General features: G+C 39.7%; 2 protein-coding genes across 2 annotated transcripts; both read left to right on the top strand.

Annotated features, from left to right (window-relative positions):
• Positions 1-3557: 3557 nt before the first annotated feature.
• EAF01_008726 (uncharacterized protein) lies at positions 3558-5033 on the top strand (the record flags this gene model as incomplete). The annotated part of the gene is made up of 2 exons (XM_038916982.1): positions 3558-3642; positions 3691-5033. The coding sequence occupies 2 exons, from the start codon at positions 3558-3560 to the stop codon at positions 5031-5033; spliced, it is 1428 nt and encodes a 475-aa protein (XP_038767376.1).
• A 495-nt stretch (positions 5034-5528) lies between these two features.
• EAF01_008727 (uncharacterized protein) lies at positions 5529-8770 on the top strand (the record flags this gene model as incomplete). The annotated part of the gene is made up of 4 exons (XM_038916983.1): positions 5529-5561; positions 5697-5807; positions 5874-6814; positions 6865-8770. The coding sequence occupies 4 exons, from the start codon at positions 5529-5531 to the stop codon at positions 8768-8770; spliced, it is 2991 nt and encodes a 996-aa protein (XP_038767377.1).
• Between the last annotated feature and the right edge of the window lie 5347 nt (positions 8771-14117).

The raw sequence follows: 14117 nt of genomic DNA on the forward strand, positions 1-14117 counted from the left end.
CCTAGTGAAGTCTTCCACGCCCCGCACTAGAATTCAAATGAAATTAAAGAGCTCAGCCCGATGATTGGTTGATGGAACTTAATTGTCGCTCCAATTGATAGCTAAAGTTCCAAACAAGTCCCAATTTGACTCCATCCATGGATATGTTTGAGACCTTTCGACTCTTTGGAGTAAGGTAGAATATTCGAGTATGTGTGTTTGATCCATTTACAATTATGAAAGAGGAAATCATACAATGCGATTTGTTCCCTGGATTGTCGGTGTTCCTGCCGAAGGACCAACCGACCGAGGATAATAATCTCGAATAATGTCGAAATCGAATATACACCAATGACCCGGCCAGGTGCTATGTGGCTATATGGCTATATGTTGCTTCATGAACCATCCACCCCGTCGTCTCACATAGAAAAAGACGGTATTCACGATAGATACGGAAATCGTGTAAACAAAGAAGAAGGGACACTCACTCTCCGCACAGCGCAGCGGCTTTCTCCACTATCAGCAAGCAGCTTATCATGGATGGGACGATGTAAGAAGGATGATGCAACCAAGTCCTTCGTACATACTACTTCGTACATACCGGTGTACTATACCTACATAGTACATACATATCATAATTTCATGCATACCACTCTCTCAATGGTCCACCATGGTGGTTTTCGCTGTCGTATATCTGACCTACATATTGCCCTGCCCGTACTTGAATGAGATGATGGTTATTACCAAGTGGGTAATCGTTTCAATATCTCATCTCTCCATCATGTCAATATATTCCAGCCGTGTCTGTGACTGTGTGCATAGATAATACACAAGGACATGGAAATAAATACATGTAAATCATACAAATCATACAAATCATACAAATCATACAAATCATACAAATCTATCCAAATAAATACATGTAAATCATACAAATCCATACAAATAAATACGTGTAAATCACAGAATCCCATATCACCATACCTTACAAAACTAGCATCTCTCTTCATTTTCCGAAGCTTCATCCTGAAAATAGCTCCGTTTCCAGCCATCAATCTACCCCTCATCCCAACTCAGCTGATGATGACAGCCGTCCAGCGACTAGGAGCTTCCCTGCCTTCAATTGCAACATTCAACTGGTTACCGACATCGATGTTTCGATAGCAACAAAAACAACAACAGCAACAGCAACCACAACCAAAATAAACAACCGACATTCATTCTCAACCTACCATTGACCCATTTGGCCCTTTCTGCCCAGCTTCAAAAACTTCTTCCTCGCTCTCGGAAACTGTTGGTGGTTTCGATACAGAATCCCAGAATATCTTCATATTGACCGACTTACAAAGGGGTCTCCTAATATTTACCATTCCAGTGACCATTCATTCCTGTAACCGGATACGCGCACACGCTCCGAAAGCCATGGTCATGTCTCCGGATAATATATAATTCAAGGTGGAGCTCGCAGGTCCGATGGTTATGTCTCTTGCATGCGAGAACCACATATCCTCAAACTGCTCCCAGGCTATGGGGCATAATTTTCATTATCGGGGAAATGGGTAGATCTGGTAATGTCGATTGAATCGGGTTTGGAAACATGCAGTCGTCGCTCCTGTTCAGTCTTTTATTTTCCTCTGCAACCTTGTTCGAATATCTGGGAAAAAAACATCACATCTTGCAAACGATCATGCAATTCACCGCATGCACCATCTGCAAGCTTGACCGATATTTCAGACACAGCATTGATACTACCTTTTGAAGGGTGGTTCTAGATTTTGGTCATCACATACACAGGCGGAGACCCCCAAATCTCTTCTCGTCTATAATCAATGGGACAGGATCCTCAGTGCCATCCGTACCTGAGTATTCATTTATCGGGAACCACGACCGCTGCTGGATTCATAATCAAACCAAACTCCTATTATTGATGTAAATCCAGACGCTCATAAAATTCTCATTAAAATTTATGTATTTTCGCCATGACACTTCGGAAACCAAGCTATGCACCATAGGACCTCGACAAGTCTCATCAGGAGAATTGACACGAGAAAATTATGTATGAAACTTGCCCATCACACCTCGAATATATCTGCAATGAACCAAAGGCGACCCGAGCATTCCGTGATATTAACAGTCTCCATGATTTAGCCTCGGGTGACGACGGTGATCCGATCCTCCAACTGAAAATAGCTTTTCGCTCATACCCACCCAATATCGGTCTCGGTTCGTTTCATTAATTTCAATAAACTCATTTCAGTTGAGTTCAACGTGTCTCTACTCATAAGTCATGTGTAGAAATCACATTGGGTACCACGGACGACCTTACCGTTAAGGTTTTGGGAAGAAATGATGAATGGCGAAGCAAGAGAAGAGATGTCACGTTCTGTACGGTACACATATTTCCATGCATGTGCAGTTTGACCGAATTTCGTCGAAATATGATATAGTCATCAGGGGTATCATCAGAGTTTGATGGTAAAGTACGAGAAGTCACCTAGGATCGCAAGGGAAGAAGTGATGGGTGATCTGTACCAAGATTCGTCTCCGCATTTCTTGGGCGTCTAAAGGTAAGAGCTAGCTGGTTTCGGATTAAGTACTTGGGTAGATCACTCTATTTTCGTGCGGTCACATCTGTAAAACAGGCATTGAATCCCGACGACTTCATTTTTGGCTGTTCTGATCACATCCAAATCCCATCGCTTCATCTTTTCATCCATACACTACTAGACGCGCATACCCCACGCTACTTGGACGAGACTTGCCATCTCCTGAACCAAATCTGCCTGGGCTGTCAAAAGTCGAGAATTTTTCAACCCATGAACTTGTCAACGAATGGTTGGAGACTTTGAGAAGCTGTATTGCTATACCCCTAATCGAGTGTCTATAATTTGATCTCTGAAATATTTCACAATGGCTGCTCCGACAACACTCATCATTACATGAGAAAATCATCGATTCGTTCCCAGGAGAGAGGTCGGTAAGATCAGTCACCTTGCAAGTGAAGGTGACGATGTGTCTTTTGATTATGATCTTCAAAGTTTCGAAAATTTGACTTTATGACTCTTGAAAGAGATATACTTTACAGCCTTCCCTATATTCTCGATTTCTTTTTAATGTCAAGAACGCTTGAAACGTTGAAAACTTTATGAGCATATGCTCCAAATCAGATATTCAAAGATTTGCCAACTGGCAGATTTCAGAATCGAAGCTCTGATGGGAGTGCCAAGTATTTCTCGTGTCAAAATTGACATAGGAATGAAGAAATCGGCCTTTCTCGATCGCTATTTTGGTAAGCAATTCCCCATGTCTATATTTTCCAGTCATTTCAATGTTCCTCCAAGGCTGAGGCGCTACGCGCCATACATTCGAATTCGTAAATTTCTTGATGAGGTTTGTAGGCGCCAACAGCCCAAATTGCGGGGCGATCTGGTACTCTTGCTCTCAAAATGAAGTTGGTGACCTAGAACTCAGCCCTGTCTCTGCTCTCTTAAGTACCATAAATCTGCTCCATATTTTAGCCATGCTCGAGACCTTTTTACCTCTCATCCTTCGGGCCTAGAATTCTATTCGGTCCCATCATGAAAACGTCATTCCGAACCACTCTGTTGACAATATCACTATGGGCGAACCAAGCATATGGTCTTAGGCAACTCCCAAAGAGAAGTAAGTTGTTCATAAACTACTTTTTGATTCGAAACTGATACCAAGCAGCGGCCTCTATTTCATATAATGAAACATCAACGAGTTCCGAGGCAGCTACTCCCATACCATCTCCTGAAGCCAGTCTTGAATGTTGCTACCTCTCATCATTTCAAGTCGGCCAGGTTCTATGGTATTCTAAAAGCATCAATATCACCGTAGCTACTGTCTCTACTATCATATACAAATACGAAGACACAGCCATTACAAGTATTCAAACCATTCCTACAAACTTTACAGTCCCATCGAAACCCATAACACGATCATCCATTAGTGGTCTTCCTACAACCATAATCGGGACTGATTTGGGGGTTTACGGAGCCGAGACAACCTTCATTCATGGTACCGCTTTCACCGATCCTTATGGAACAGTCTATGAATCGCCAACACCCGTTTGGATATATACAGACGTCATATATGCAACTGCATCACCAACATCAAAGCATGGTTCATATGCATGCCCTCGTCCAAGTGACATTAAAAGTTTATCCGGTGATGAAATTTCTCCTTATCCATCCGGGTTCTTTCTTGCCGATGAAGATACAAATTACGGCTGGAACTCACCAGGAGCTTTTTCAACAACATTGCCAACACAGTTGCGTGATTGGATGGTTAGTTATGCCGCATCGGATAAATCAGACACCCTAACAAACCTTGGAAATTGTGAATTGGGTGCTAGACGAGGTGTTCCTACCGCCTTTGTTCCCTACAATGAAATCACGGCTACTATTACTACCACATCAATCATGAATGCGAACTATGGTACCGATATTGTTGCAAGTTCAACCAGCGAGGCAACTATATCATCAATATCCGCATCATCTATAACACCCTCCACTACTTCGACTCACACTAGGACCTCGTATCTCACTCACTCAATCACCAAAACATCCACTACTACGAGTACCAAAACAGCAATATTATCAAGCATCCAAACAACAATCTCGGCAGTGAACGCAGCCGTCATAAACACAATTACCTCGACACCAGCCGAAACACCCTCTTCCGTTTCCAAGGCATCAAGTACTACATCTACATCCTCCCTCTATATAATGGCGGGTGATGAAACAATGGTGCAAAACGAGACAGTGGCAGGAAGTGCAACCACATCTGCGATTAGTGGAGGAGGATTAGGGAAAATTGTGGTGGTTATGGATTGGGCTAGTACGAGTACTTCAGAGGGGGTCTTGGGGGCGCAGACTGGAACGGCAACGATACCAGCGTTGGCTGATAGTACAGCTGCGGGGGTAGTACAAAGTTCGAAGACTTCCGAGGGGATTCTAGGGAGGAAGAGTGATATTGTGTGGTTGCTTAGTGCGATTTTGGTGGGTTTGGTTGGTGCTCTGGGGTTGTAAATGAAATGGATTGGACTTGGTTGAGTTAGGGGATTTTCAATTAAGGGTGGGCGTATGGAGGAGATTCTGTATATATGTTCTTTGTATTTATATATGTATTTGAAAAGTAGAAGTTACATGATGTATCGTATCGTACGTTTTTGCATAAGATCCGGTTTGGGCATGATGTGTTATGATATTCTTGGCATATGAGGTGGGTCAAAAGATTATGATCTGCATCGTCATCATAAGGGTACTTCACACCAGATTGAAAAGGGGGAAATGAAATATGCAGATATACTTGAAATCACATTGCTCCTCATTAATTCATAAGCCCCTCCACGTTCACCATCTTTTGTGTATTTTCACCGTCACTTGACTCACTGCCGATAACGATATCGAACTTTGCTGACTAAGAATTAAACTTCCGAATCTAAGTCGCAGGCGCGTTTCACCAGATCGCGTCGGCTACTATCTCTCGGACTTTTTTATGCGATAGCTTTTTGTTAAGGTGATATGAATGATGCCTCCTCCAAAGTCATGGATTTTGTAAGTTTGCGCGGTTTCTTTTGGGTGCGAGGGAGTCTGTTGTGTGTATGATATGAAATTGTATCTTGATCGGTGCAAAGAGATGGATCTCAGGATGAGAGACTGCAGTTACTGATATTTCTTTTCGATAAATAGTGGCAACGCTTGATAGCGGGCACATCGCTCGCGCCAGCTGGCAGCAAGGTAACGTTGAATAATCCGGAAAAACGACTGGCGAGGTTCAAGAGGGAATACAATCGTCTTTTGGTAAGAGAGCTCTTTTGCGAGTGTGGGGGACGGTGAGAAGGGAGAGCTAATCAGCATATCGTGTAGCAATTATGGCGCAATGCGACGGATCTATCTCGAGATTATGAGGCCGCGGAACAAATACGCATCTGTCTGTCTGAAATTACTCGAGTCCTCGGCGATGAGTCTCGTCGCCCTTTACCACATCCTTGCATAGCGTTTGCGGCGGAAAAACAAATCTACATCTCGATTGGGAAGATAGCTACGACGTCGTATAATGAGGGGATTATAAGGGAGGCGGTAGCTCTCTTTGCTGCGTTGCTTGATAGCGAGGAGGAGAATTTCGTCGAGAATGATGTTTTTGCCAAAAGTCTTATGAATTTGCTGGTTCGGATTACTGGGTCGAATAATATTAATCTGGGTTCGGAATTGGCGGTCGAGGTGGTGGAGCTGTCATTCAATATTACGACCAAGATTAGACTTGACCCGGAAATTTTACCGGTTTGGTTCACTTCGCAACGAAGGGATGAGGATCTCGCAAAGGGATATACGGCGGATCCGCATGAGAAGTTTGCGGGAAAGACACACAAGGAGGATTTTCAACTGTTCTATCTGTTGATTGATTACATACATGAGGAAGGGAGATGTGGAGATTTTGCGAGGACGGGTCTTCTTTATATTATTGAAGCAGCTTCGAATGATGTGGCACTGGAGCAATGGATAGTTGAGAGTGATTTGGCTACTCTCATGGCTACGGGACTCGGTGCACTTTACAGTCAGCTCAGTCGAAAGCTTGTTATCGATCATCCTCCGGATGCATTGCCTCCTGTTCTAGCTCTTTCGGATTATCGTCATCCTCTTACTACACGTGAGATTGTGAGCTCAGTCGATGAGGACTATCAATCGCATATGGAAACTTTCCTTTCACATTTGGTCTTTTGGCAGGATGTTCTGAATCATTGCAAATCCATGGAGGTTAAACAGACACTCTTGGAGCACTTTCAGGTCATTTTTCTACAACAACTACTGTATGGGTTCTTTGTCATTCCTTGGCTACTAAAACTAATGTCTGTAATAGATACCCATCTTTACTCGAATCTTCAGATGTTGATGGAGGCTCATCGGTTGCAGTATTGACATATCTACGACGAATTCTAGAATCTTTAGATCATCCTGATATGATTCATCTTATACTGCATTACCTTCTCGCTTTACCTGATACTACACCAGCTCCTTCAGGCTCAAAAGCTTCTGTGAGCGCAGCGAGGAAACGAAAGTCCCTAGATCTTGCAACTCTAGTTGCTTTACAAGTAGAAGGAGGTGCTCCTGCATTATACAATCTGGTGGATCTTATTTTAGGCAGTTTACGATCAGAAAGTTCACAGACTGTAACTGTTACGTTACAGCTTTTATCTGTTATTTTGAAACGACATCATCGATACGCTGTGACTACACTACTTCGAACAGGTCATGTATTGGATGACGGACCGCAACGTTCTATTGCAGCTCATGAAAGAGAAATTGAGTGTTTGCTCACAATGGCCGAAGAACTTGGCGGTGAGGATAACTTTGATGAGGTTTATGAAAATCATATCAAAGATAGTATGAATACTTTGGAAAGTCACTCTTGTTCCATTGCACTTGTTGCACCTAAATCAGCTAGTGGGAATTCCAAATTTCCAGGCTCTCAGGCGACAATTCCTGGCGCGCCGAGAGATATTCGTCCACATACTTTGAGACCTGAAGACCCGGTTCTTATGACTTTACTCGATATTTTGTCGACATTTTTCATGAATTCCGTCGAAACAAACCTTTCTTTGACGGCCGCACTTATAGATCTGGCAACATGTGGCTACATGAGTGTTGATGGGTGGCTATTACCTGACCCTTCGAAATATGTGTATGAAGAACCTGAAGAAGGTAGAACTGATGAGATTATGGATGACCTTCTTCTCGCTAATATAGGAGATCCGGACGAAATTTTGGAAAAAGCGCAAATTCGTGCTTTAAAACTAACACAACGTCGTCTCAGATGGTCAGAAACACCAAAACCAGAATTACTTACTACACTTGATATGTTGGTCGATCAAGTCAATAGTTATCGAGCGGAGATTCCTCGATTTGAAGACATACTTCAACAACGTCGTGATGCATTCCAACAAGCAGCATCTATGACGACTCCAGTTCGTCACCGACCTAGAAGTTATCGTGAATCATCTGCTCACACAGAATCACCCCCTCGTCAATCTGCTCTCGATAAAGTAGCTCAACGTATCTTCTCCGGTGACTTTAACACACCTCCTAGATCTGGATCTCCACAAACTCGCGGTCGTCCAGCAAATCCAAATCGTGAACAGAGAAGTACAAGTGGGAGTCATGGGTTCTCTACTCCTACAAATCGTACGTTGAATCCACCACCCCAGTTCTTATCGAGTGCGGAATCACCTAGTAGAGGGACTTCACAAACGAGAAGTCAGGAGGAAGAGAGGAGAGAGAGAACTGTTGGGCCTAGTCAGGCGGCGGCGTTTGCGGCTATTGATCAGGGGATTTTAAATAGAAGGGTGGGGATTCCGGAGAGGGTTAAAAGGGATGAGGCTGTGGCGATACCGTTTCCGGATCTTAAGGTTGTTAAAAAGAGGACTGGAGAGAGTGGGGATGGGTATGAGAGAGAGGTGGATGTGGAAGCGGAAGCGGAAGCGGGAGCTTTGGAAACGAAGGATGGTGCGGTGGAAAGTAAAACTCTGGTAGAGAATTTTGAGATGGATGGGAGTGGAATAGAGGGAAGTGGTGCTGTAAAGGGAAATGAGGAGAAGAAGGAGGGAGAGACGGAGGCAGTGATGGACACAGAGGCAGAGAATGAAGATAAAAAGGTGAGCGTGAGTCATATCTTGACAAATGTTATCGTGTTGCAGGAGTTTTTGTTGGAGTTGGCGGCGTTGGTGCAGGTTAGAGCGGGACTTTTTGGGGAGGTTAAGTTTGTTTAGGGTTTTTGTGGGGGGTGGTTGGGCAGAGAAGAGGTGAGGGGTTTGGATGTGTAGAGGGGGTTTAAAGAGAATAGAGAAAGAGCGCAAGAGAGGAGGAAGAGAAAGAGAGGAAGATAAATTGAGAGTGAGAAGGAATGTAAGAGAGAAAGATAGAAAGAAATATAGTTAGTCAGTGCATATGATACCTTTTCTTATTCATTCATTCACTCATTGTAAAGCATTGATATTGGTTGAGTTGACTTGCCTGTTTGCTTCGATAGGGTTGGTATAGTATGAATTTGATATCTGTTTGTTTGTATGTGGTCAGTAGGTAGGTAGGTAGATAGGTATGTATAAGGTATGTGGTGGGTAGGTATATGTTTGGGTATCTGAATGAATTAACCCTTGGTCTTGAACGTCGTATCTGCGGTGGAATTTCCCAATGATTGGTCTCAACTTCAAACTTCAAACTTCAAAAGTAAGATTGGAAAGTCAGAGTGGGAAAGAGCGAGAGAGGGCAAAGTGGATGGAGGCGGGGGATGCTAGTGGGTATTATGCATGGAATTTGGAGAAGAGGGAGGAAATGATGATTATGGATTTGGAGTGAGGGGGTTGAGTATAGTATGCGAGGAGGAGAAGGGAAGAAGATGTTTTGATAGAGGAGTTTGGTAGATGGATGGATGGTTTGTGAATTGGGGATTGGGGTTGGGGTTGGGATTGGGATTGGGATGGGAGGAGGGGGGTGTGAGGGGGTGGAGATTTGGGGTGGAGATTTGGGATGGAGATTTGAAGAAAAAAAAAGATTTAAAAAGAAAATTTGAAATAAAGTTTTAAAATAAAGATTTGAAATAAAGAAAAGATTTAAAAAGAAAGTTTGAAATAGAGATTTGAAATGAAGATTTAAAATAGAGATTTGGAATGGAGATATGTAAACAAAAAGTTTGAAATGCTAGTAAGAGGGGATTTGGCTTCGTACGGGGCTTAGGTAGGTGCTAGGGAGATGAAAAAAAGGGAAAGAGAGGACAGGTAAACGAAATGAAGTTCTGTATCCCTAGACTCGGCACTTACCCCGAGCAGCAGAGCAGAGGGGTAGATCGGTAAGTCGGGTACCCTACTTTCGAGCCACCCCTGTTTTAAGCCACTCTTTACTATTAAAAATCTCAAAAAATGGAATTTTTAACTTTCTTATTTATAAATAGAATTTATTGAAAATTTGTATATATATAATTCAAATCGTTTTGAATTTAATCTGAAAATTTTAGATTTTTAGGATTTTTTTGTATTAAGATTTAGAGCTTTAAAATATCGATTTTTTAATTTATATAAAAATCACATATAAATTTAAAATTTTTATAAAATCTTTAATAACTTTTTAATAATAATTATTAAAAGAAAATTTTATATATCTTTTTGAAAGTTTTGAATTTAAATTTATATAGAAATTTAAAAAAAAATTCAAAAAAATTAATAGATATAAAGATATAGTATATAATGAGTTTGAAGTAGTATAAATAATCTCTATAATTTTAAAGGTATTCTTTTAAATATCTATTTATAGGAAATTTTTTTTTTTTAAATTCTTCAAAATAAATATATTATAAATTTATAATAAATTTTTATAGTTTATTTTTAATAATTTTTATTAAAAAGTTATTAAAGATTTTATAAAAGTTTTAAATTTATATGTGATTCTTATATAAATTTAAAAATCGATATTTTAAAATTTTAGATTTTAATACAGAAAATTCCTAAAAATCTGAAATTTTCAAGTTAAACTAAAAATGATCTAAATTATATATATATAAATTTTCAATAAATTCTATTTATAAATAAGAAAGTTAAAAATTCCATTTTTGATATAAAAAGTAACCCAAAAGGGGGGTGGTCTGAAAGTAGGGTACCCGATTTAACAGATTGATAACTGAATCAATTAAACCTTTTAATAATCACTCCCGAGATACATAGATGAAGATCAAGAAAGGGAAGATTGAACGTGCCGGGAGTGGAGGTGTTGGAGTGCATATTAGAATCTTACTTCGTATCGGAATGTTATCCGCGAGAAAGAAAAAGTTAATTCGGGCTTTACGCCTGACTCTTTCCTTCTGTCGGATTCCCGAGAGCTTATTTTGGGGGGGAATTGAAACTGCTAAACTGTCAAGCTGTCAAACTGTCAAACTGTCAAGGTGTCTTTGTTGTTTTGTTTTTTTGGAGCGATTGTTGATCGATAGTCTATAATTGAAAATTGATAATCAATAATCAACATTAAATCTAATGAAATCTACACCAATAGATTTAGCAACATCATTCCCCTTATCTACTATCCATCGCCAAGAAGTATAAATCTACCGGTACTCGTATACTAACCCGACCTACACTAATCGAACCTATACTAATAACCTAACCTACCTAGGTATCGATAACAGCTGGAGGACAGGAGAAAAAGCCACCTAGGAGATTTTTCTTGAACCTCCCGATCCGATTATCATTTATGAGTCAGAAATTAGGTAAAGTTCTGTTAATCATCAAAATAACCTTCGCTGATTAGTTCGTTTGTATTACTATTGAATCTTTATCTTTCTGAGAAAAATTTGGTAGGGCTTGGTAATTTAATAGGAGGTGGAGTTGTGGGGATATGCTAGTGGGGTGGTAGTGGTAAGGCTTAGAGTATGGTTTGGAGATCGGGAGTCTGCGATATGAGAGCATTTCGTTGGTTTGGGGGAGGATTTGAGATGGGTGGGGATGGATTGGGATTGGGATTGGGATTGGTAGTTAGTTGTGATGATAGGTGGTGATAGTAGTGGATGGATTGGATAATTGGATACCAAGGGATCAGTTGCTAGCAATCTCATTGTAGATACGAGATGTTAGATGTGTCATCATCGTATTTGGGAGTGCTCTGAACCTTTTCAGAGTTTGAAATTTAATAACTAGAAAATCCTAGATGATTCTGGAGTAGTCGATGAATAGAGTTCTAGAGAGTGAGAAATTTCTTTTTTTAATTTGAATGTTATCAAATGACAGATATACAGTAGTCTTTTCTTTTTTTTCGAAGGTTTTGATTTGGTGTCACTTAGGAGGTAAGGGGCAGGGGAAGGGAAATTGGCGAGTTTAGACGATGGTAGGTTGTTATTTTCGTTTCGATCCAAGAGCGTTTCGCTATTATAGACCATGTAGAGGAATGAAGTGCTGAGCATACCAGCTAGATAAACATTCGGATAAGTGAGTGAGAAAAATAAGCAAGCGAATATTAGTGGGATAATGTCAGTACTTCCGAGGTTGTAAGATGACCTTGTAAAGAGAATCATGGATGTACAATGGAAGAGCATGATAGGAGTGTGATCTTTTCAATCTCATTCGAAGAAAGTGGAATTAAAAGCGAGAACAGATATGTTGATTGACAAGTCAAGCTAGTAGGCAGATCTGGGGAAGGTTTCAGGTATAGCCTTGCGTGGAAATCGGGGATGGGAATCTAAAATGCGGGGAAAATTGAATGTAGAGAACAATTTTCAACTCTGTAACGAAGGGAAATCTCAGAATCATGATAACCATGATTGATTATTACAAATCTGTGTATGTTCTATCTGAAGAAGTAGACAGGTATCGTAATTGAATAAAAATCTTACGAACCTCGCGTAGTACATACAGCCGAGTTCCGTATTTGGAACTCCATGAGTCGGTTAATGAACCGAATCGCCAAGAATATAGAAAACTTGAAGATCATATCTGTCCTCATAGAATGATTTCCAATCATACCAGATTTAGCCTGAACGAATTCATCAAGCCAAGCTCCGTATTTGGAGTTCAACGATTCGGCTATCGAACCGACATCGCTACGATTTGGGAAATCAAAGAGGATATCTGTTCTCATGAAGGATTTCTGATCGCAATAGGGTTGGTATATTCAACTATCGATTTTGACCCAACCAGCACACCCAGCCGAGTTCCGAATTTGGAGCCCATGAGTTGGCTAACGATCTGAATCGCTACGATTATTGAAAATTAAGAACATATCTGTTCTGATCGAGTGATTTCCAATCATGCCAAGCTTAGTATGTTCTATCTATTTTGACACGTTCAACTTGATTGGGTCTTTATTCAGTCAATGCCATTTTGTTCATTTTGTTCATTTTGATACTCTCAATTCAGTTAGCAATGATATTTCCAGATTACTGCGCTAATTCTCAAAAAAGCCCTTAAATATCGTGTTCTCTCCCACCTCCTTTGCATTCTATCTCAGCATCTATCTCAACATCTCTTCTCATCTATCTTATTGTATCTTCAATCTTCTCTTCTCATTTATCTCATTATCTCTTCAAGCATCTCTTCAAGCATCTCTTCTTATATATTCAATCATCTCTTCAACCATCTCTTCTCATTTATTCAATCATCTCTTCAATCATTTATTCAATCATCTCTTCAACCATCTCTTCTTATATATTCAATCAACTATCTTATTTATCTCATCATATATTCACTTATCTCTTCTCATTTGTTCATTCATCTCTTCTCATTTATTCAATCATCTCTTCAATCATTTGATCATCTTATTCAGCCATCTCTTCTTATTTGTTCAATCATATATTCAACCATCTAGTCAATCATCTATCTTACTATTTATCTATTATCATATATCTCCTGCTATTTAGTTTATCATTTATCATCATCTATCTCTTATTTATCGCTTATCATTTATTGCTTAATATTTATCTTCGTCATTTACCTTGTCATTTGTCTTCACTATTTATCTTTGTCATTTATTTTCGTCATTTACCTTACCATTTATCTATACCATTTAGTTCACCATTTATCATCATCTACCCCTTATCATTTATCACCATCTATCTCTTATTTATCGCCTAATATTTATCTACTGTCATTTATCTACAACATTTACTTTGTTATTTATCTTCATTATCTATCTCCATCATTTACATCTTCACCATCTACCTTACTATCTATCTATACCATTTACTCATTCGCTATTTACCTTGTCATTTATTTACATTATCTATCTTCGCCATTCATCTTTAATATTTATCTTCACTATCTATCTTTGTCATTTATCTTGCCATTTATCTTACCATTTATCTTGTCATTTATCTTGCCATTTACCTTGCCATTTACCTTCACTATTTACCTTCACTATTTACCTTCGTCATTTACCTTTACCATTTACCTTCGCTATCTACTTTCGTTATTTACCTTATTATTTATCTACATCATTTAATCCTTCACCATCTATTTTCACTATCTATTTTCACTATCTATTTTCACTATCTATTTTCACTATATATTTTCGTCATTTATCTTCTTCATCTTTCTTCACTATTATTCTTTATAATTTATCTCATCGCTACTTATCTTCATA

This window comes from Botrytis porri (genome assembly GCF_014898465.1).
Source record: "Botrytis porri strain MUCL 3234 chromosome Unknown BPOR_012, whole genome shotgun sequence".
In the NCBI taxonomy this organism is placed as follows: Eukaryota; Fungi; Ascomycota; class Leotiomycetes; order Helotiales; family Sclerotiniaceae; genus Botrytis; species Botrytis porri.